The sequence below is a fragment of the Triticum aestivum genome, chromosome 4A (genome assembly GCF_018294505.1).
Source record: "Triticum aestivum cultivar Chinese Spring chromosome 4A, IWGSC CS RefSeq v2.1, whole genome shotgun sequence".
Taxonomy (NCBI): Eukaryota; Viridiplantae; Streptophyta; class Magnoliopsida; order Poales; family Poaceae; genus Triticum; species Triticum aestivum.
Genome location: NC_057803.1, coordinates 3,049,991 through 3,073,353, shown reverse-complemented (window position 1 = coordinate 3,073,353; position 23,363 = coordinate 3,049,991). Strand labels below are relative to the sequence as shown.

General features: G+C 45.6%; 2 protein-coding genes and 1 pseudogene across 2 annotated transcripts; 2 read left to right on the top strand and 1 right to left on the bottom strand.

The window, feature by feature from the left end:
- Nucleotides 1-455: 455 nt before the first annotated feature.
- LOC123081521 (uncharacterized) lies at nucleotides 456-2,354 on the bottom strand (annotated as a pseudogene).
- Nucleotides 2,355-2,714: 360 nt separating this feature from the next.
- Nucleotides 2,715-6,407, top strand: LOC123084687 (uncharacterized). The gene is made up of 4 exons (XM_044506173.1): nucleotides 2,715-2,849; nucleotides 2,934-3,002; nucleotides 4,080-4,386; nucleotides 5,463-6,407. Exons 3-4 carry the CDS (start codon nucleotides 4,174-4,176, stop codon nucleotides 5,952-5,954), a joined length of 705 nt encoding a protein of 234 aa, XP_044362108.1. The 5' UTR covers nucleotides 2,715-2,849; nucleotides 2,934-3,002; nucleotides 4,080-4,173; the 3' UTR covers nucleotides 5,955-6,407.
- Nucleotides 6,408-18,186: 11,779 nt separating this feature from the next.
- Nucleotides 18,187-22,702, top strand: LOC123084686 (metal transporter Nramp5). The gene is made up of 12 exons (XM_044506172.1): nucleotides 18,187-18,583; nucleotides 18,706-18,784; nucleotides 18,884-18,924; nucleotides 19,149-19,227; nucleotides 19,315-19,419; nucleotides 19,842-20,133; nucleotides 20,230-20,299; nucleotides 20,376-20,549; nucleotides 20,640-20,744; nucleotides 20,958-21,089; nucleotides 21,452-21,547; nucleotides 22,264-22,702. Exons 1-12 carry the CDS (start codon nucleotides 18,467-18,469, stop codon nucleotides 22,594-22,596), a joined length of 1,623 nt encoding a protein of 540 aa, XP_044362107.1. The 5' UTR covers nucleotides 18,187-18,466; the 3' UTR covers nucleotides 22,597-22,702.
- The last annotated feature ends 661 nt before the right edge of the window (nucleotides 22,703-23,363 follow it).

Sequence of the window (23,363 nt, the reverse complement as noted above, 5' to 3'; positions counted from 1 at the left end):
TCATATCCACTGAATCTAGCTCCATTTCTTCACCCCTAGTGTTACGACGCCTCCTCCTCCTTGTTTCCTCAAGGAGAGGTTGATAACTCTCATCATTGTCACACCTATCAAATTCCTCATCACTAGAGTCATCATCTTCATCAGTCCTGTCCTCATCACTAGACTCATCATCTTGGTCTGTACTGTCCTCATCACTAGATTCATCCTCATTCTGCAAGAAAAGCACAAACAAATAGAAATCATGAAGTCTACAGACATAATGAACATATCATCAACACATGCAAATACACAGATCGGTAGATAATATTTGTCCAGAAACATAATGATTAAGGCCACATTAGTCCACAAATCATGTCATCCACGACTCAAGACACAAGAGGACACACATGACTCAAGACACAAGAGGACACACATGACTCAAGACACAAGACTAGCTGACACAGATCATTCTGCCTTCATATCTCGCCATCTGCTGCATACATGTTCTTTGCCCTGCACCATCTCTTCAACCATATCGACCTAGCTTCAGGGGTCTTCATGTTCTGGAAGACAGTTCTGTTGTGTTTCTCCTTGAATAAATCACAAGCAACAAAGTACTCAACTGACTCTTCTGATGCTCCACACTCAATGGCAAGGTTCTGACAGTTTTTTACTGACTGAGCACGTTCCTCACTTCTCCTAACCTTTTCATTGCCTTGGTTCACAAGAGCCTGCAAAATAGAGTCTGTTTTCTCACTTTCCTTCTCCAACTTAGTTTCAATGTCCTTCATATATTTTACAAATGGACCCCGAGTTTTGCCTTGAGTACGAGGCATGTTGTCTAAAGTTTTGCTTCTCTTTGAAGGACTACTAGCTGTACTCCTTAACTCTGAGGGGCTCCCTCTCTTTTGAGTGTTGGTACTCATAGGGCTGGACACAAAGCCTTCATTGCCATCCAGGTCATCATCATTATTTAACTCCAAACAATCTTCTGTCCCAGGAACATAAGCAGATGAACCATCCACAGCGACCTCATGAAATATCTCATGTAACAGGGGCATATACTCAGGGTTACCATTTCTAAATTTCTTGAGATTTGGTCTGTCCTGAAAAGAAATAATAGAAAGAAATCAGCATATATATCTTCTGTCATTGGAACATAAGCAAAAATGAACACTTGAAGGAGAGGGAGCAAGAATATAAGCAAAAATACCTTGATTTCTTTCTCCCACCAATCTGCAGTTGCCGTCACTTCGCCATCTAAGCCGCGGCCGCAGCCGGTTTGCTGCTGCAACCATACCCAATCATTGTACAAGCCCTTCAAGTTAGTTATTTTGTTCCTGAATTCCCTGCCTGGATGCCACAGCTTTGCCCTTTCCCAATATTTCTCCCTCATATTCTTGTACGCCTGAGGGATCCAAACTCTACCAGCGTAATTGCCATCATCTATTTCCTCACAAGCTATTTCACATAAAGTCAATGTATTTCTGTCTGTCCAGTTAGCCTTGCTTTTTGGCCTCTATTAAAAAAATGTATGAGAAAACAGAACAAGTACTATTTCAGATACTGTACTATTTTTGATAAATATGACAGAACAAGTAGCATGAACAAGTATTTTCTTTCATTTGTCCAAACTGAACACCTTGCTGTAGTTTCTACTTTCTACTTTCCACTTAACAAGCTGTAGTTTCTACTTTCTACTTTCCACTTAACATACATTCATTCAAGCAAACACAACAATTGGACAAATATTGTACCTGGATATGCTGGTTCAGCATGCTGTCGTCTTCCTCTGCCTGAACATCTTCTTCAGCTGGTTCATCTTCTTCCTCAACATCTTCTACCATGATCGGTGCTGCCTGCCGCTGCCTGCCGCTGCCTGAGCGACTTGAACCAGCACCACCTCGTCCCGACGTCGCGACGACCTGCTTGGCACGACGATCTGGGGCCCTCACTAGGGGGAGACCTTGGCGAGGTGGACGACCCTGCCGCTACGCCACGCCGTCCGTCCGCTGGAGGGGCACACCATGGCCGGCCGCACTCTCGGGATGAAAAAGGTGCGTGTACATGCCCATGTTAGGGTAGGAGGCGGCGACGGCGGAGTTGCCGTTGAGGTCGATGTTCTCCAACCCGATGGGAGCGCGGAGCCCCCCGGCCACCGAGCCGCGGCCGAGCCCCCCGGCCACCGAGCCGCGGCCGAGCCCCCCTGCCACCGAGCCGCGCTCGAGCCCCCCTGCCACCAAGCCGCGGCCGGCGGATCCCCGGAGACAAGGGGGCGTCATCCCCCACCCGTCCTCGTCGATGTGGTGCACCGCAGCACCGGAAGACGCCGTCTGCGAGAAGAAATCGAAGGGGAGTTCGTCGTCGCCGTCCATGGTACGGACGCGGGAGCGCGGCGCGGCGGAGTGATGCGGGCGCGGCACGGCGGAGCGCTGCGGGCGCGGCAAGAGTACGGACACGGAAGCGGCGCGACAGAGTGCTGCCGCGGCGGCGGAGTGCGGCGGCGGCGGTGGAAAGGGAAGCGGCGGAGTGGAAAGGGGAGCGACTACCCCCTGCCTGCGTGCGAAGGGGATGGGGCGGCAGATGCGTCGCCCGCAACAGGATGGGCCCGCCAATTAATTAGAGGAGAGACTTTAGTCACTTTTAGTTGGGAGTGGGGTGACTAAGGACTAAACTAGTTTTAGTCACCCATTAGTCAGGGGGTTTGGAGGTTTACTGACTAAAAGTGACTACTACTAGTCTCTAGTCTCCAGTCACTAGTGATCCAAACACCATCTGACCCGACCCGACCAGACCACCTTCCGCCTCCTTGAGTCGCCGTCCCCTTTAGCTCGACCCGCTCCGGCGAGACGGTTCCGACCGACGGCGAGGTATGTGATGTGCTACCCCCATCCATCCCTTTATCGTCCCACACTTTGGTTCTCTCATTTAACCTGTTGACCGACGGCGCACAGGCGTACAGGGAGGCGGATTCCGGCGGCCGGAAACGGCCCGCTCCAGAAAGGGCAGCACCCGGAGTCGCGGTAAAGCCCTAGATTTCGTTGTCTCAGTTTGCTGGAACCCTAGTTCTTTGCGGGATTCGCGAATTTCTCCGTGTGAGATGGATTTGTGGCTGAGATCGATGGGATCTTCATGCCTGTTAGGCTCGTTGCGGCCCATTTGGATATGCAAGAATGTGCCTAATCTAGTGTGACAAAACGCAGGCACCATGGCGCTGTGTTCGGCTAGCAACTAACTGGTAGTTCTAACGCATCGTGTGGGTAACCTTTGCCTCGTTTGATTGGTGAAGTCTTGTCAATTTGTCATCGAACAAGATATTGAGAGTCTCATTTTTCCGGTGAAGGAGGATGCGATGTATACACTGGTTAGCTTGAGGGAGGAGGATGGTAGAATAGAACAGTGGAGGCTTTGTTATTGAATGGTCACATTCTTCTTTAGCCTCCGCTATCCAATAACATCTCCTCCCCGCCTAAAGCCACTCCCTGGCTCACACCACTTGGAGGAGATCCTCCTCTCGGAGTCGTCGTCCTTGTCCTCCGCTTACTGGACTGGGCGGAGTGGAGATCCATTCTGATCTGGATCTGTTAACTTGGTTGACGATGCTAATTTGCTTGGGTTGTTCTGTGAGTTTGGTTACAGCATTTCTTTTTCTTTGAGCAAGCAATCTGTCCTGGTCTTTGTGGGATAGGCAATCCAATTCACCCTGCTTGCTTCCGATCTGTTGTGGATCGGTGTGATGCGTGCTGGAGTAATCAGATCAGTTAATTCCAAAAGAAATTTGTTGTAAAAAGCAACAAATTAGAAGGTAAATTTGTAGACTGACAAGTGAGAACAACAGCTTGTAGTTCACAGAAAAACATACCGTATGCTGAAATTTTCCATGACAATTTTGATTAGATTTCACCCATATCTGGTGTTTTTAATTATGCATATAGTGCTGAACATTTGACCAAACTTGCTCAAGCTAACTGATTGATCTGTACTCTGTTGCTAGAGGACACTGACGATTTCTTATCATTTTTTTAAATGTCACTGGACGCACATTATTATAGCAAATTTATGGCTCTTTTTTGGGTTTTGATCCACTATGTTTGTTGCAGCTTTGGACCATCCGAGCTTGCATTCTGAATATGCGAAAGACCTGTGGTTTTGAATGCTGGAAATCAGACCACTTCTGTTTTTAAATGCACAAATATGTTAGGGAATTCTTTGCTAGCTGAGGAAGAACTGGCGCTTGCAAGTAGATGTGGTTTGTTCTCATCAAGCATGCAACAGTCTCACACATCGACCTGTCCTACTATCACATATGAAGAAGCTCTTAGAAGGGAACTGGAATATCGGCGAAGGTTGGAACGTACTCATCCACATCTGTTGATTGCTCTTAATGAAGCTCCTGCGCTATCCAGAGTAAGCTTCTTGTCTGTTAACTTGGCAGCAGGTTTTGTTGGTAATGAACATTTGTGGTCCTATGGTTGATAACTTACGTGCATGGGAAGTATTGAGTTAGTCTGGGTAACCAATCATAAACAGAAAATTACCATTTCATCTTAGTTTACTTTATATGTCAACACAGTTTTATCATTTGCACTATCTGTGTATTGCAGAAAGCTATTTTGTACCTTTTATTCAATAGTTATCTTCTACTCCCTCTTTTCACAAATACTATAAGATATTTTGGATATTTCAGTATGGACTACATACGGACTGAAATGTGTGAACAAACACACTAAAACGTGTCTATATACCGCTGTTTCAGAAAAAAAGTTAGAACATCTTATATTTGTGAACGGAGGGAGTGTTTTCTTGTGCAAGGCATTGAATCGAGTCTCAACTTCATATGTTGAAAGCTCAAACAGGAGTCAGTTTTCTCAAGTTCTATTGTCACATTCATGCTGTTGAGAAAATATCCATAAGCCACACATTGAGTTTAATATTGCTTTACAAGATGTGATGAAACATACCCGAGTTTGATCCAACCACCCATGTGAGAAGCTGCAACAAAGGTGGTGTTGTTTCAATGCCACTCCAAATTATCTCTAGCCCTTTATTCTTGTTCTTACCATTTTCTGGACAGGATGAAGAGTTCAGCTTGCAGAGTTGTAGTAGTTCTTTGATCAGTGGGGAAAGTTTGCTAAAGTTTTAAGTAAACTGCATCCCTATTTAGAGAAACAATTATTCTGGACGATTTCTGGTTATTGAGTATTCATTTGAAATGCAGTTTACTATTGACTCATTGAGTTCTGGCACCACTCTCTTTTACTTCTGATGTTAAACCATTCCGTGTTCTCATTCTTCTGCATAGGTTCGATGTTACTTTCCCTAATTGTATCAAACTATAGTTAGATATTGGAAGATGTTATCTGAAAGCATGATAAGGCTATGCACTATTTGTTACTATGTTTTTGTTCGAAACCTAGAAAAATTTGTCGGAGAAATTAGATGCACTTTACTTATCTATTATTGGAATAAAAATATACTTTCAGGAGACCTGTACAGATTCAACACCTGATGTGTTGAAGAGAAAGTTAACTCCTGAGAGTAATATGCCTTCACCGCAGTCAAGCTTTAATTTCACCGCCGCAAGAAGCCAGCCAGCAAATTGGTACCCCCCAAAGAAAAAAGTAATTGTTCGACAGCCTGCATCACAGGCTATGCAGGCTGTTCAAATACCCAGAACAAATTCTGTACCTTCCTTTTGGTGCAAAATATGCAAGGTGGATTGTGTCACTGAATTCAATTTCGGCGCCCATATTGGAGGGAAAAAGCACAAACTTAAGAAGCAACTGATTCTTGGTAATATGAACACTGGAAGACCTGGCACTGGCAGTCAGTTTGCGGGTAACACAAACCGTGGACCAAGTGAGAATGCAGTTTCTGGAAGTAGAAATGATGAACCAAATGCAGGTAGCAGCAGTATTGCTGGACCAAGCAGCAGCGTGTCCTCTGGAAGCAGACCCAGCGAAGCAAACCCCTGAAGCATTAAACTAGGTAATCAGCCTTGTTAGGTACTGTGGAAGGCGGGTTCCAAGCACAAGCAGTTCTCAAGGTCATGGAAGCTGTGCAAGAGTTTGCAGTTAACATCAAAGAACTAGGCTGTGTAGGCTGTCCTCGAATGAGCACAGTTGACTTTGACGAGCACGCATCTCTCATTGAACTTGTGCATGAGAACACATATTGGGCAATTGCACAGGTTGAGATGGCCAAGGAGTCTGTGTCTCTCATCAAGACTTGGCGACATTTACAAGGTTCCGCAAGAATTAAAGCATCATGATACAGATCTTTCTTCATAAATACCATGTTTTATGCTTGTAACTGTCACATACTCAAATGGTTGATTGATTAGATCTTGAGTTTGATATTGTCGATGAATTTCATGTGCTGGAAAAGATGGATCTTGTTCTCATATGTGAAGGCAATCTTCTGTTATCCATTCCTGTGCAATTGTTATTCCTGTACATCTGAATGAAGGGGATTTCAGTGGTCCTATATGGCTTTTTATTCTGAAATAAAAACCCAGGGGTTGAGTCTTGCAACTCTTTGGGAATACTGAAATTTACTGGCTTCAGCCACATCATGCTCACATTCATCTACAGACGGTCATAGTTGTTTATGCCAATGTTCACAAGGGCATGTCAAACTCATTGATTCATATTTCATACATTTTTTTATTACAAACTCATTGGTTCATATTTCATACAATTTGTAGATGCGTCTTTTAATAGGGTGAAAGAAAAAAAAATCTTATGTGTTGAAATCATTCAAACATATCCCTGGGTTTATGTAAAAAGAAAGGGTTGGAAAGCAAGATCTGAGCCGCCTACGATGACCTCGATGAGTCTGGCAAGGCATGGACTTGCCTGGTTTTGAGATGTATATAATGATCAAAGTTGTGAGTTCAGTGAACTAAGGATCCTACATGTAGCTTTCCATGGTTGTTATGGAGTTGGGAATTCGCTATCTACCTGATAAACAATGGCTGTAATAAAAAAATCACATGACATGTTGAAGTAAATCGATAATTATATATAGAGTAAAAATATACTATCAATCGTCAGCAAACTTGAAGTGTATATCCGCTTTGGTCACCAGACTGAATTATACCCGAAATATGTTTCTTTCTAACATACAGAAAGCTAAGAGAAGTCCCAATTTATTCTGACATCCAGTTTTCTTTTATTAAACTTATGACATGTGGACGAATCATCAAAGTGCATAGAGCTATTTAAGTGGTATACTCAGCTTACTTCTTTTAGTAAAGCAATACATTGTAAGCAAGTGAATGATCTGTCAAGGAATTCCTAAAGTTTTTGGTGGCTGTCTATCAAAAACAAGAAAAGTGGAGGAAGGAGCTGAATTTATCAACCGTCTCTGACGACAACTTATTCTCTTTCCTTTTTTATATTTCCTTGTTTCTTGAGTCAACTGTAATGAAAATTGCACAAATCAGTCGATACGCATATAAGATGTTATCTCTCCGATCGAAAATATGTCGGAATTAATGGGCATGTTGAGTTTAATGGGCCTTGAGCCAACTGTAGTTCACAATTTTGTGAGAAGTCAAAGAAGTCACGATTAATTTAGACATCCAATATTTTTTTGTTGAACTTATGGCATGTGGATAAATCATCAAAGTGCATAGAGCTATTTAAGTGGTACTCCCTTTACTTCTTTTAATCGTGAACCATACTCCTACTTCTTTTAATCAAGCAGTACATTGCAAGCAAGTGGACGGCCGAGCTATTTTTTATCGAGAATAAAAGAAGTGTAGGATGAGTTGCACTCATCAACGGCCTTTGACAACAACTGATTTTCTTTTTTATTATTTGCTTGTTTTCTAGAGTCAACTCCTATGACAAGTTGCACACATCAATCAATATGAATATAAGACGCCGTCTGTCCTATTAAAACAATTGCTAGAATTAATGGCCCTGTTGGGATTAATGGGCCTTGACCTAACTGAATTTGAGAAGTTAGAAGAAGTTACAATTACTTTCGACATATGTATCTTTTATTGAACTTATGACATATGGATGAATCATCAGATCACATGGAGGTAATTAACTGGCACTCAACTTATTTCTTTCAATCGAGCAATACATTGCAAGGAAGTGGACAATCGAGTTGTTTACCAACAAAGGAAGTGGATAATCGACCTATATTCATCAGCTGCCCTTGACGATGGTGGTGGTTTCATCACTCTGGCCAACGGGGCTACCCTACCCAGCCATAGGGCGCCGACTATGAGACACGTAGGTAACCGACGCCGTGCTAGTGAGTGTCAAGTTCCCTTGCATAACTATAAATACGAGTTCCAAACGGATCATGACAAGTCGGATGAGCAACGAAAATTCTAAAACCCTCACTTGATGTGTCATACTCGTGGCCACGATGTGCGTTGCCGCCGCGGATGGGAAAAGTGGAGGAGGCAAAGCCGCTTGGGAGACATGGCTGTCCATAGTGTGTGTCGTCGGCAATGTCTTGTTCCTTTGGATCTTATCAGCGTCTACCGGTGGGGTTGCCCAAGGGAAAATAAAAAAACAAAACTTGAGAGGGGGAAAGAGTGTACGACCATATTCATGAATCAATAAGTCAAGCATCCCTACAAACTAAAATATGTATAATCACTTCGTACGTTTAGACCACCAGGAGCCAGAGCCCCCCTCCTACCCCGGTTTCATTATCCATGGATGGACCGAGGGAAAGACTTAAGAGGGCGAGAATGTATGACCATATTCATGAACCAACAAGCCAAGCATCCATATAAACTAAAATGCGGGCATAATCACTTCAGGGAGCAGAGTTCTCCTCCCTTCCACGGTTCGATTATCAACTGAAACCAAGGTTCAAAACCCAATTACAGTACAAAGTAAATTACAGCAAAGTATAAGGCCAAAGCTTTGGCAATACACAACACAGCTTGTTGAAAACATATTACAAGATAAGTGCAAAATGCGCTCAAGGATACTACAATCCGGACCCCCTCTTTGAAAATTACCTACAGCCCACCTATAACCAGCCTTGAGAGATTTACTAACCCACTTTACACCTTGCCAAAACATGGAAGGTTTTATAGAAAAATATATTGGGAACATTACTAATATTTTTATTATCAAGTATTCGCTTCCATATTTTGTCATCGTCTTCGATGTACCTCTTGATCGAGTTACCAAAGGAGGCAGACGTTGAGATCTTTAATCACTTCAATCTTCACATGGTAACTGAATTCATAGAAAAAATGAAAGAAAACTAGTCATTTGAGACAAGTTGACTTACATAATATGATAATATATTGTTTCGAAGTTGCAAAAGAGAATATTTACACATTGCCCTAACAATCTAACCTGCAACCTCAAAGAAAAAAGCACTATGAAATGACTCAGCTAAGGATGTTACCGGCACTGGGGCTGTCGGTCAACCGACGTGCGTGAATGTTGACACCCGTCAAGAGCCATGAAAATTTTGAGTTGGAACTGTCGAGGCTTCGGACAGCCTCGCACAGTCCAAGAACTTGTGTGTCTCTCTAAGACACACCGACCCAATGTTATATTTCTTTCTAAAACTACACAAAATTAAGAGCATGTTAAGAGTTTGCGCTACTGGTTGGGAATGGAAAATGTTTTTTCCATTACCGTTCAAGGCAAAGGGTATAGGTCTGGCTGTGTTTTGGGATGAACATTTCTCTCGAACTAAATAAGTTTGGTGACCATTTATTGATATGTATGTTTGGAATGCAGATGGCACAAAATGGAGGAGCACTTTCATCTACGGGGAACCAAAGGCGACCTAAAGGTATGTTAGTGGGATCTTTTGAGACGAGTTAAATCACTTGGTGCTAGTCCTTGGTTTCAAATGGGTGATTTTAACAAAGCAATGTGGTACAATGAGTATTTTTCTCGTCATAACAGACCAACAAGATTAAGGGCCAATTTTTGAGAAGTTTTGTTTGAATGCAGTATATTCGACTTGGGCTACCATGGTGTTCCGTAGACTTCTAATAATAAGCAAGATGGCAACAGAAATGTGAAGTTGCTCCTTGGTCGTGCAGTGGCGTACCCTCAATGGTCTTATTTATTTTTTAAATGCAAGGTTTCTCACATCATCAACTCTAGGTTAGAGTAGACCATTGTCCTTTGTTAGTTCAAATTGATGGGTTCCCCTTGCTTTGGAAAAATTACTAAGCATATTAGATATGCGTCATTTTGGGAAAGGAAGGGGGTGGCTCTGGACGATCAGGTTAAGGCTTGTTGAAATAATGGTACACATATAGACGATCCGAAGAATGTGGCAAATAATGTGGATAGATTAATGAATTATCTTCATTGGATGGACTTGGGCTCATATTTTCTATCTTCCAAAGAAACTTGACTCGGCTCGTAAAAGATTAAATGTGCTATTTAAAAGAGATGACCATACCACGCCTCTGGAAAGGAAGAAAATACTGAGGGAGATGGATGAGCTCCTTCTCAAGGAAGAAATTATGTGGAAGCAGAGATCACATTGGACAATATGAAATGGGGGAACACAAATTTCTTTCACAGGAAGGCTTCTTGGAGGGCCAAAAGAATAATATTTCTGGCCGCGAGAAGAACCATGGGTCTTTTACAGAGAATTTGGATGACATTCAGGGGCCGTGAATGCAAAGCCAGTGTGAGCGGGGTAAAAATTCGTTGGCTGGCCCAAAGGGAGTGGCGCTCCGTTGTTGCTGCTTGCTATAAGCAGAGTTATAAGGGCGCGGCTATGTGCTGGCCGCAGCGGTTCCTATCGCACTGTCGCCTGTAGAGAGCCAGTGCTGGGGCGGCATAGCGATCGCGTCTGCTGTGACGTCATTCACTTTTTTTTCCACATTTTTGCTTCATTTTTTTACTATTGTTTATATTACAAAAAATACTCTACATGTGTATGGAAAATGTTTAGAAAATGTTAAACATGCATTTGAAAAATGTTATTCATGCGTATGGAAAATGTTTATAATATTCAAAAAATGTCACGTGTTTAAAGCAAATATACGTGTCATTTTATGAAATATATATACAACGTACAAAAAGTGTTCGCGTAATTCAAAATATTTTTCCACATAATGTAAAAAATGTTTCATAGCATCCAAAAGATGTACGTGACATTTTAAATAAAATTATGGCAGTCCAAACAAATGTTCCTGACATTTTAAAATATGTTTATACGATGTAAAAAAATGTTCATGTAGGATAATAAAATTTTTATTTTTAGAAAATATTTGTATAATGTAACAAATATTCCTGTAGTTTAAAAAATATTTATTGCCATTTAAAAAATGGACAATGTATTTGAAAAATGTTAATTTGTATCTATATCTATATCTACACCAATATAAAAAAGACCCAAAGGGACAGATCAAAGCATGTCAATCCTACGACCTATATTGTTACAATGGTGAGCGCTCAACATGTTTAATGTGTAATTAAAATCATACCAAACATCAATGTCTGTGCTAATCACATAATTAATATGTAACTGATATCCTGCCCAATATCAGCGCGCATTGCACTTACACATTGCTAGTTCTTAAAATTTTTAAAAAATGTATTTGTAAAAAAAAATGTACACAATGCGTTTGAAAAATGTTCAAAGTGTATCAGAAAAATGTTTTTACGTGTGCTCTTAAAATGTACATTGTATATCTAGAAAAAAGTAGACAAGAGTCCAAAGAAATAAACCAATAAAAACCGAAAAGAAAGAAAAAAGGAAAGCAAAAAAACATAGGAAACAAAGAAAATCAAAATATAATGAAGAAAGAAAGAAAAACTAAGAAAAACCAGAGTAAAAATGAAAAAAAAAACAAAGAAAAACGGTGAAAAACAAATAAAACCAACAAAATACAACAAGCAAAAAAACAAAAAAACAAAGAAAACTGGACCGATCAAACCTACAGGGATCGCTACTAGAGGCATCGACCGCGACAGCTAAATGAGCCAGTACGTAGGACGTCGCTCATAAGCGATTTCTATCAGAAATCAGTACGGGCGATATAGCTGTCGCGAAGTTATAGACTCTCAGCTCCGACCTCTTTTCCCGAGTCACACTCGCACGTAGACAGCCAGGAATGCGAAGTGAGCAAAGCGGCAAGGGGGACACGGGGATCAGCACGACAACGCCGCCATGCACAACTACACCAGCAGCCGGCGGCTCATTGCATCACCGGCCTGTCTATCAGGTGCATGCGCCCAACTGTCCAAGCCAAAGCCCCATTTAATAAAAAAGGACACAATTCCTAGTCGCTCGTGCCGTCCCCCGCGGGCGGCCCGGGCGAAACCCTAGCCGCCAGAGAACTCCCCCTCCCCGATCTCCCACTCCCCTCGCCGCCGCCAGCAAGCGCCGCCGGGCAAAGCCCGTGTGGCTTTGGCGGCGGCGGGGCCTTTCATTTTTTTCTCTCGCGAGGCCTGGGCGCTGCGGGGGCCGCTCGGCTGAGGAGAGGCGTGGGGGCGCGGCGTGCTGGCATCGATGGACGCGGCGAGCTTGCGCCGGTGGTGGTGGCGGGCGCGTGGCCAGGTGCGCGCAGTGGACGGGGCGGGCGTGGCGCGGTCAGCCCAGTGCGTCCAGTCGCGGCTGGGTGGAGGCTTGCGCGGTGCGGCCAGGCTTGGCCCGGCGCGAGCTAGCGCGGCGCGGGGGCGGCAGGCACGGGCGACGCGTGCGCGCGCGCATGTGGCGCTGGCGGTCGTTCCCGGCGCGGATCTGCTGGATGCCTGGGCGTGCTTGCGCGGCTGCCCAGATCTGGTGGTGCCCTTCGGCGCTGTGCTCGGTGGGGAGGAGGCCCGATCTGGGCCAGTATGGCTGCCTCTTGGTGGCTGGTCGCGGCGCCGGCTGGCCGGTGGTGGCGGTAGCGGGGGGTCGGCGGAAGATGGGTGGGCTCTTCCTCCAAGCATGGTACACGCTCGGCTCCTTGGAGTTGTGGCGCCGTCCTACGTGGATGGAGCTAGAGGAGACTCGGGCAGATCATTCCAGTACAGTTAGTCCTGTTCTTGCGCGCGGCTGTGCGAGCCACTCAGCTTTGGCTCGATTCTGCCAAGTTCCAGCGCGCGGCGGTGCGGGCCGGCAAGTTCTTGTTTTCCCTCGGCCTTTCCATTGCGCTGCGGTGCGGGGTCTCGCCCAGTTCTGCGCACGAAGGTTGGAGGACGGCCAAATCTGGCTGGGTTCGCCCAGGTCCTGCGTGCAGCGGTGCAGCCCGGTCAAGTTGGTGTGTGCGCGCCTTGTTCCTGTGAGCGGCGGCGACCAATCTGTGTTTGGTAGTGTGTGCCCGGTTTCGTTCTAACCTGAGGCGTTGGGTGGCCTCGGAACCCAAGATTGAGGATGGAAGGCCTGGCTTCGGATGAAAATCCTGCATCGATTTTTTCGGCTGCCGACGGTAATGGCGTCCGCGGACGTCGTCTTCCTCCCTGGAGGTGCTGTTGTGGAGCCTGTTTTGCTCTTCGTACCTCAAGGCGTGAGATCTCCAGATGAAAATCTAAGATGTGGCAGATCGGGTGATGACGGTGTCCTCAACATCGTTTTCCTCCTTGGAGGCATCACCTTGGAGATCCCGTTGATGGTTTCCGATGGTGTACTAAATTGTTGGCGGAGCTCGGATTTGTGGTGGTGCCGATAGTGTCTTTTTCTTTCGTTTCTTTTTGTGCTGCCTTTTGCGGTACTTTCCTCCTTTGGGGGTGTCTTTGTAATACCTCTTTCTATCAATGAATTTGGCAGTTCTTCTACCAACGTTCAAAAAAAAGCCCCATTTAATTAGGCCATTTTTGTTGACTAATTATATTAAGGGTTTGTCTAAGACACGTCTAAATGTGTCCAAGTTATTACAGATCTAAGTGACTCAATTAAACTAAAAAAGAATAAAAAAGAACAAAAGAAAATGTATGCACGAATTTCCGCGTAAAATCGATGACATAGGACTAGATGTGCAATGCTTTGGCATGTGCTTTACCAAAACTTTTATACTAATGACTAATGACTAATTATATTAATTTTCTACGGAGAGCATAATGTACATATTCATATGTGCACCAATACATCTTGCGAAACACTATTAAATAATTATATTTTTCCTCATTAGATTTTAAAAAACAAGGCAAAAGATTTGTTATATTCATAAATTAAGAAGAGAGTTGTCCGGTTAATTAGTGGAAACCCAGAGGAAAAATCCGTTATAATATGCCGTAGCACATAAAAGATGTCCCTTAACTCTTGGCGAAGTCTAGATTTGGTCTCTCAACTCCAAAACCGGACAACTTGCACCCCCAACTATCGAAACCGGACAAGGTTCGTCCCTGGTCTCGGTTTTGACCGGTTTTGGTGCTGGCTCACCCCAGTTTTGACCTGTGCATACTCAAATTCATGTACAAATTTGATGTCCATGAGCCTTTTGAAATTCACATACACTTTTCAAATCAGCGTAGTTTTTCCAAGGTCACATATTTTTTTTCAAAAATAAACATACTTTTTTTTAAATCAGTGAACAATATTGAAATTTGCGTACTTTTTTCAAATCCATGATTTTTAACATTTGCATGTTTTTTCAAATCTACTTATTTTTGCGTAAAAAATTCCAAATCTACGTACTTTTTCAAGTCCGCATAAATTTTTGAAATTCATGAACTCTTTCAAAGAAAGTACGCGAATATGAGAAAGTACATCAATTTTAAAAAGTACATGAATTTGAAAAAACTACATGAACTTTTAAAAAAGTATGCAGATTGAATAAGTATGTGAACTTGGAAGAAGTACGCGGATTTGAAAAAAGTACACAAATTTTTAAAAAGTACCCGACTTTAAAAACATTACGCGAACTTGGAAAAAATATTGAATTTGAGTTGGCACAGTCAAAACCGGGGCGAGACAACATCAAAACCGGTCAAAACCGTGACCAGGGATGAATCTTATCACATTTCAGAAGTTAAGAGGGCAAATTGTTCGGTTTTGGAGTTGAGGGACCAAATCTAGACTCCACCAAGAATTGAGGAACGAAAAGTAAACTTTTCTCTAAATCATACACACCGCTTAGTGCATAGTCGGAGTTGATCGTTGGCGTCATCGTCAACACTTCTCCCCGAGCAAATGGCTTTGACTTCACCGCAAGCGACCATCGACAAAGCCAATCGAAAGGTGTAGAGAAGCCGCAAGACGATCCAAGCCAACCAATCTACCACACGCCAGGAACAGGGCGGCACCGAATTAGAGAACAATCCACGAAGAAGAACTATGCAAGGCCCACACCACGAAGAATCACCAAGCTGGTCTATCAGACGCCTGTCATCGTTGTCGCATGGACCTCATTGCTGCGCAACTCCGAATCCATCACACCAAGAAGATCATGACGACCCCGGGGACATGCCGAAGAGTCAACTACCGCATTCGTAGTCACGACTCACGACCCCGTCGTCTATCAACCACATCCCAATTTTACTTCCTGAATCTTGAAAAAGCCATACATAGCTATCACTTCTCGTGCCAATGCGCTCCATGGAGGGAGACCCGTCCACTAATTAATACCCTCTGCGGAGGTCGAAGATGCCATGCCGTTCCCGAAGAAAGGAGACAATCTATGTAACTTTAGCCCACCTTTTGACTACAGTAGACTCTATCTTGCCACACAAACCACAGACGATCACCATCTCCAACCGTGGAGCTTGCCAGTTGACACCAACTCCAAAACACTTCTCCCAAGAGGGAAATATGACACAAATGCCACCATCGTCTGATCTGGTGATCCCGAATCTAGGGTTTCCCCCGGAGTAACAAGGACAAGGAGGTGAGAACCTAAAACAACACCTTCGACAAGGTGACGACGCTCGTAGACGCAACTATCATTGGTCTGGAAAACATTCGAGCTTCGCTTTCGCCGTCCATCTCGCCTCTTAAGTCTGTCGCCGGCTGGCCCACCAAATTTCCATCGATGGCACCCACGTCGTAGCAAGGAGCCCAGCCAGGCCCATTGGCCCTGGAGCCCATGTCACAGATTTGGAGGCAGAGAGGGGAGGGGGGCAGACGAGATCGCGACCTTACCGCAGGCCTCGCCATGGAGAACTGGCAGACCATCGAGAGGCCGCAGATGAGCCACATCGAGCAGATCCGTCAATGTTGGTCTGAATCACGCCGACAAGGGAAGTCGCCGCAGGCACCGGGCACACTCCTCCATTGGGCGCCACATAGCCATTGCAGCTGCAAACTAGCACGCCAGATCGCCGAAAAAAGTTTCTGCCATTCGACAGCTTCCTGGCCTGAAACAGAGGCGAAGCCGCCGCGGCGAACTCCGCCGCCCGTCGTGCGGGCTTAGCCTACCAGCATCCTTTGGCAACAACGTGGGGAGAGACGGGGTGGGTGGTGAGCTGATGACGTCAGCATGGAACTGGGTTTTCCTTGTGCCACCTGGAAGGTGACTTCTTTCCGATGCTTCACAAGTGATGCTTTTGTTAGAACACAAGGTCAATTTATTCTTTAGCACCACTCTTACTCTTTTAACATTAATATTCAATAAATTTCCAAACATTATACAATTCAATACATATTTAAATTATATGATTAAGTGAGGGTATAATTTTTTCACCGTTTGCGTCATCGTCATCACTTCTCCCTGAGAAATCGACTTCGACTTCATCGCAAGCGACCACCGACAAAGCCAACCACAAAGGTATAGAGAAGCCATAAGAAGATCCAAGCCGATCAATCAACCACACACCAGGAACAGGGCGACACTGAATTAGAGAACAATCAACAATGAAGAACTATGCAAAGCCCACGCCGAGAAGAATCACCGAGCTAGGCTACCATTGTCGTGGCACTGATCTCGCTGTCGCGCAACTCCGACTCCATCATACCAAGAAGTCCATGACAACCTCGAGGACATGCCAAAGAGTCGACTACCACAACCGTAATGGCGACCCTATTGTCTCTCATCCACATAGTTGTTCCTGACAAGCCATCGACGACCACCATCACCAACCACGGGGCATTCCAGCCGACACCAACTCCAAAACACTTCCCCAAGAGGGAAACATGACACCAGTGCCTCCATCGTCTGATCTGGTGATCCCGAATCTATTGTTTCCCATGGAGTAATAAGGACAATGAGGCGAGAACCTGAAACAACACCTTCAACAAGGTGACGACGCTTGTAGACGCATCTGTCATCAATCCGGACAACATCCGAGCTTTGCTTTCGCCGTCCATCTCACCTCTTGAGTCCGTCTTTGGCTGGCCTACAAACCCCCATTGACGATGCCCACCTCGTAGCAAGGAGCCCAGCTAGGCCCATCGGCCCTCGATCCCAGCCCATTTCATAGATCTAAAGGCAGATAAGGGCCCATTGGGTGTCGCGTAGCTGTTGCAATTGCAAAGCTAGCACGCTAGGCCGCCGGAAAAAAATTCTGCCGTTCGACAACTTCTCGGCCAAAAACAGAGGGGGAGCCGCCGCGAAGAACCCCGCCGCCCGCTGCGCGGGCTTAGCCTACCGGCATCCTTTGGCGACAACGAGGGGAGAGACGGGGTGGGTGGTGAGCCGATGACGTCGGCGTGGATCTGGGTTTTCCTTGTGCCACCCGGGAGGCAACTTCTTTTTGGTGTCGCACAAGTGATGCTTTTGTTAGAACATGAGATCAATTTATTCCTTTAGCATCACTTTACTCATTGAGCATTAAAATTCAATAAATCTCCAAATATTATACAATTTAATACACATTTAAATTATATGATTAAGTGAGGGTATAATTTTTTTGTTATACGAATTCTTTACGCATACGATTTTTTTAAGAAATCAGGGCCCCAAATTTCTAGAGGCGGCATTGCGCCCCCCCCCCCCCCCCCCCCCATAGGACAAGAGCCTGCACTTGCAACATTGATTTTTTTTCCTTCTCAAACTGGCCCTCACCCCTCAGAAGTTAGAACCAGTCGTGCCGTTCAAATTATCCATGTATTTTGCGACGAGACGTCCTAATTAACAAACGGTTGCCCGTATAGTCCGCACCCGCTCCTACACGACACGCTACATTTCAGGAGCGACAGTAAAATACTACGAACCACTTACTATATTTTTACCTCTCAGTAAACAAAGAACCGCCCATCTCCGGGGTATATTCCAGCCAATTATTTGCTCCAGACAGTCCAATAGAAGAATAACATATCCCTCCAAAAAACAATAAGGCATCACCAATCTTGGCTTATCATCCAAGCAGCTACTCCCAGCAGACAAACACTAGATGCAGGCGCCATCCGGGGCTTGAGCGACCGCGACCCCCCCCACACAAGCTCTAGCAGAAAATAGGAAGACGTGGTAAGACTCCGGCACCCCTCGTTTGATCCGTCGGGCTGCCGATGCGGGATGGCGCTATCAATTGTACGTTCACGCAAAGGGACACGCATCGTTGTTGGGTCTATTTAAGCTCCACCGGGGGGTGGCTACTGAGGTCACCACCTCACTGCCCCCATCTTCTCCAGAAACCTTGCCGGCCTAGCTAGTTCGGCGGCGGCAATGGAGATCGAGCGGGAGGCGCCGAGCAGCGAGAGGGGGAGGAGCTGGCGAGCCAACGCCGTGCAAGATGTGCAGGATGGCAAGAAGTTTGAAGACGGTGATGAGACGCTCGTCAAGGTACAGTGCTATGTCTTGCTCCTCTTGTGCATATGTAGAAGCTCGTTTGCTCATGTTCATGGTGAGTCTGGCTCTAGCTAGAGAGATCGGTTAAATTTAGTTACAATATCTGTGCTGTACAGGAGCCGGCATGGAAGCGATTCCTCTCCCATGTTGGGCCCGGGTTCATGGTGTCCCTGGCCTATCTAGATCCTGGCAACTGTAAGCGCCCTTAATTTCCTCTTTTGCAACCAGCTCTGGCTTTTATCATTGTTCATACCTCGGGTCACGGTTCTCATGGTGATGGAACTGTTGATGCAGTGGAGACGGACCTGCAAGCCGGCGCCAACCACAGATATGAGGTAGTGGCAGTGCACATTTTTCAGCTGATTCTACCTTTCCCAGGCGATTCTACTTTTCCATGACATTGCACTTTTTTAACGATCTTTGTGGATCGAGTATGCATTCTCTTTCTAGTAAATCTCAAACTTTTCACCGTTTCCAGCTCATCCCAAAACCAAAAGGAGTTGAGAGACTAATTGGCACCTCTGTCTTTTGCTTTGTCCTGTCGATTGTGTGCTTGCAGCTCCTCTGGGTGATTCTGATTGGCCTTATCTTCGCGCTCATCATACAATCACTAGCAGCTAACCTTGGCGTGGTTACAGGTATATTAAAAGTCCACAAACGCCAATCTCAACATACAAAACAAAATGCAAGTTGTGCTAGCTAACTCGATAATCGCGTGCGTGCAGGAAAGCATCTCGCGGAGATATGCAAGACCGAGTATCCAAAGCCGGTGATGATCTGCCTGTGGCTTCTTGCGGAGGTGGCGGTGATCGCCGCCGATATCCCGGAAGGTTCGGATCATTATGCTGTCTATGTTTATTTACTTTTGTGCTTTGTGTGTGTGTCATGGCCCCACTGTGGACGGCATTCTTTTCTCCCTATCTTGTTGTCCTTAGTCAACCGTTGCTAACTATATGAATCTTAAATTAACCACATCCCTTAATAAAAAACACTAATAGCAAGTATGCACATGGTGGAGTCAACATGCTGAACTGGTCTACATAATTGTATTACTTTGTTATTGACGTGCCCAATTGTCTTTTGTTGAAAACACTACGTAGCAATGGCGAAAACAGGTCTTTTGTCGTTGTTTTTCTGCGGTGGAGCGACGGCAGCAGTTGAAAATAGCAACAATCTAGTAGTAATCTATAATGACATGCATGTCTTCTAAGTTTCTTACGAAATCGATCGGTTAACTTGTTTGTTTACATAGTGATTGGGACAGCATTCGCTTTCTACCTCTTGTTCCGCATACCTGTGTGGATCGGGGTTCTCATCACCGGCTCCAGCACGCTCCTCCTCCTTGGCCTACAAAGATATGGAGTGCGCAAGCTCGAGTTTCTGATCTCCATGCTGGTTTTCGTCATGGCCGCATGCTTCTTCGGAGAGCTGAGCATAGTGAAGCCTCCGGCGAAGGAGGTCCTCAAGGGTCTGTTCATTCCCAAGCTCAAGGGGAATGGCGCCACCGGAGATGCCATTGCCCTCCTTGGAGCTCTAGTTATGCCGTAAGTGTGGATTGCTAAAAACTATCAACTGTGAAAATGTTATTAATTAGAGTGGCTAACTAATTAAACATGGTTTCTCATTTTGTTTGAGTACAGTCACAACTTGTTCTTGCATTCGGCGTTGGTGCTGTCCAGGAAGACGCCGTCATCAGTAAGAGGAATCAAGGTTGGTTCCTTCACAAATTATTCTATAGCTGGGGGGTAATAGCTTTGCCTAGTAAGCATATGTGTGTGTCGATCAGGATGCTTGCAGGTTCTTCCTGTACGAGAGCGGCTTCGCGCTGTTCGTGGCGCTGCTCATCAACATAGCCGTCATTTCTGTCTCCGGGACCGTCTGCTTCGGGGAGAACCTCTCGGCGGAGGACATCGACAAATGCAGTGACCTCAGTCTGGACAACTCCTCATTTCTGCTCAAGGTACGTAACAGCACGACTAGTTAGTGCAAATATTAACACAAGATAATACAACCATTTGATTGAAATGTTTTGTGTTGTTGGACGCATCAGAACGTGCTGGGCAGATCCAGCTCGATCGTGTACGGGGTGGCGCTGTTAGCCTCAGGGCAAAGCTCGACCATTACCGGCACATATGCCGGCCAGTACATCATGCAGGTACTTTCCAGCTATATATGTATGACATGTCTATTCTAGAAGTAAGTAGAGTTACTTGTCATCTTTCTCTGATACTCCACCACTAATTTGTCTCCTTTTAGTCCACGCGTGCATGCATGTATGTATCTGTGGTTTTCTTAGTCTGCTAATTCGATCGCACTCTCAAATATTTAAGCACAAATGGCCCTTCCTTTTTCTCCTTGTGAAAATTAGGGGTTCTTGGACATCAAGATGAAGACGTGGCTGAGGAACCTGATGACACGCTGCATCGCCATTGCGCCCAGCCTGGTGGTCTCCATCATCGGCGGGTCGAATGGCGCCGGCCGTCTCATCATCATCGCGTCGGTACGGCGACCTCGCCTTCCTCTCTTTACACGAGCCTCCCTCACTGTCAATATCAGGGAGAACGAAAACGACGGCGGCTGGAGTAGCACCGGCGAAAACGCCGGTCCCCGTCGCTGCTCGGTCAGAAAACACACACACACACACACATACATAGTGCCCCGTCCACTACTATATTTCGCACGACTTAACTACGACTTTACTAACAGCCAGCCAGCGAGTGCTTGACTGACAAATATGCACTAGCAAATCAAGCATCTGAAAACTTCTATGCCCTTCTTGTAACTACCGCGACGGAATGATTGGGTTCTATCTTATGTATAATTGGTCTCATTCATTCATGTGATTGGATCTTCTTTGTGCAGATGATACTGTCGTTTGAGCTGCCGTTTGCACTCATCCCGCTTCTCAAGTTCAGCAGCAGCAGCAGCAAGATGGGCCCGCACAAGAACTCCATCTACGTAAGCAATCGCTATTTTCCCTCCCTCCATGTTGCTTGTTTTTGGACACGTACTCCTGCCTGCATGCATGATCATGCACCTCAATAATTGTGCATCGCCACACAACCGTACCGGCCAGTACCACCCTAGCTAGCCTGGTACTGATCGATCGATGGTCACCCTACATGCCATGTTCTTGATGAAAATGCAATGATCGATCCATGCACTTGACCACTTGTACACGCAGCAGCGCACGTACGTCCAAGCTGAACCAAACAAATATATGTACTATCAAGCATCTGGACGACCGGTTAAATCACATGCATGATTATAATGCTAGTACACATGCATCTCTATTTTTTACTTCAACCTTTTGAGTTTTTGTCATCGGACCACATTTTTTCTTTTCAAGCACCCGCCTCTTGAAAAGGATCCCACTTTTCTATCCGAACCTACTTTACGTCATATCCGATCCGATCATACATGGCATGTGAAGCATCACCTTAAGACTATGCATTGTACATGCCCTAAGAATGTGCACTAACTCATATCTGTGGTTGGCGCCGGCTTGTACCTACGCTAGTTATGTACGCTCATGGGGGGCTGTGAAGAAAAATAAATTATGAAGGCTAAGATGAGATTCATATTTTACCTTTCGTCCCTCCAGCTGATTCTGTCTAGCCCCGCCACTCTGTTGCTCTGTTTATCGCAAATTAAATGCTCGTACTTGCGTGCAGATCATCGTGTTCTCGTGGACGCTTGGGCTGATGCTCATCGGCATCAACGTCTACTTCCTCAGCACCAGCTTCATGGGGTGGCTCATCAACAGCTCGCTGCCCACGTACGCCAAGGTGCTCGTCGGAGTCGTCGTCTGCCCTCTCATGCTCGTCTACCTGGTCGCCGTCGTCTACCTCACCTTCAGGAAGGACACCGTCGTCACCTTCGTCGCCGACTCGTGCAAGGCCGACGCGGAGAAGGCGGCGGGCGGCAGCGGGGAGGACGACGACGAGCCCGTGCCCTACCGGGAGGACTTGGCAGACATACCGCTCCCGGCCCACAGCACAGGCTAGCTATAGAGACTTTATGATAGCTACATGCATGGACATCTCGCCTCGTCTTGTGAACATGTATATGTACGATGAAGTAGTAGTTGCTCGTATATGTTTTGGGATCGCCTATACCATCAGGTACCTGTAAGCATGTTGTTTTCAGCGTTAGTCACTTTCTCTCTTGAGCGTACGATCAACATTCAACGACCATCATGCACGCATCATTCTTCTTCCTCCTTTTCTTCTTCGTCTAGCCACGACGGGTACCCCCCCCCCCCCCCCCCCAAGCCTACCCAGCCCTAACCGCTTGCCCTCGCCCTCCGTGCCCCATGACTATTGCCGCCTTGCCGCCCGGCCCTCCCCTCACCCTTAATCCCACTAACCCCATCAACCATCCCACTAACCCCCCGATCTGCATGAACCCGGACACCCCTCGCACCTTCCGCCCCCTGGTTAAGTTCTTCCTCACCTCCACTTGGACGCCACAACTCGGTTCCACTCACTGCATCGTTGAAAGGATCAGTATGGTCGACTAGAGGGGGAATAGATGACTAACAATGTTTAGCTACTTTTAACAGTTTAGTCTTAACAATAAAATAGGTTGTCAAGATATGCAACTAGGTAGACAACCTATATGATGAGCTCAACAACAACAACACAAGCAAGCACAAGATACGAACACAATATAAGCTTGCACAAAATAAAGGTTAGGAGTAACCACAAGTGGAGTCAATGGAGACGAGGATGTGTTAACAAAGTTCCCTCCTTTTAGGGAGAGGTACGTCTCC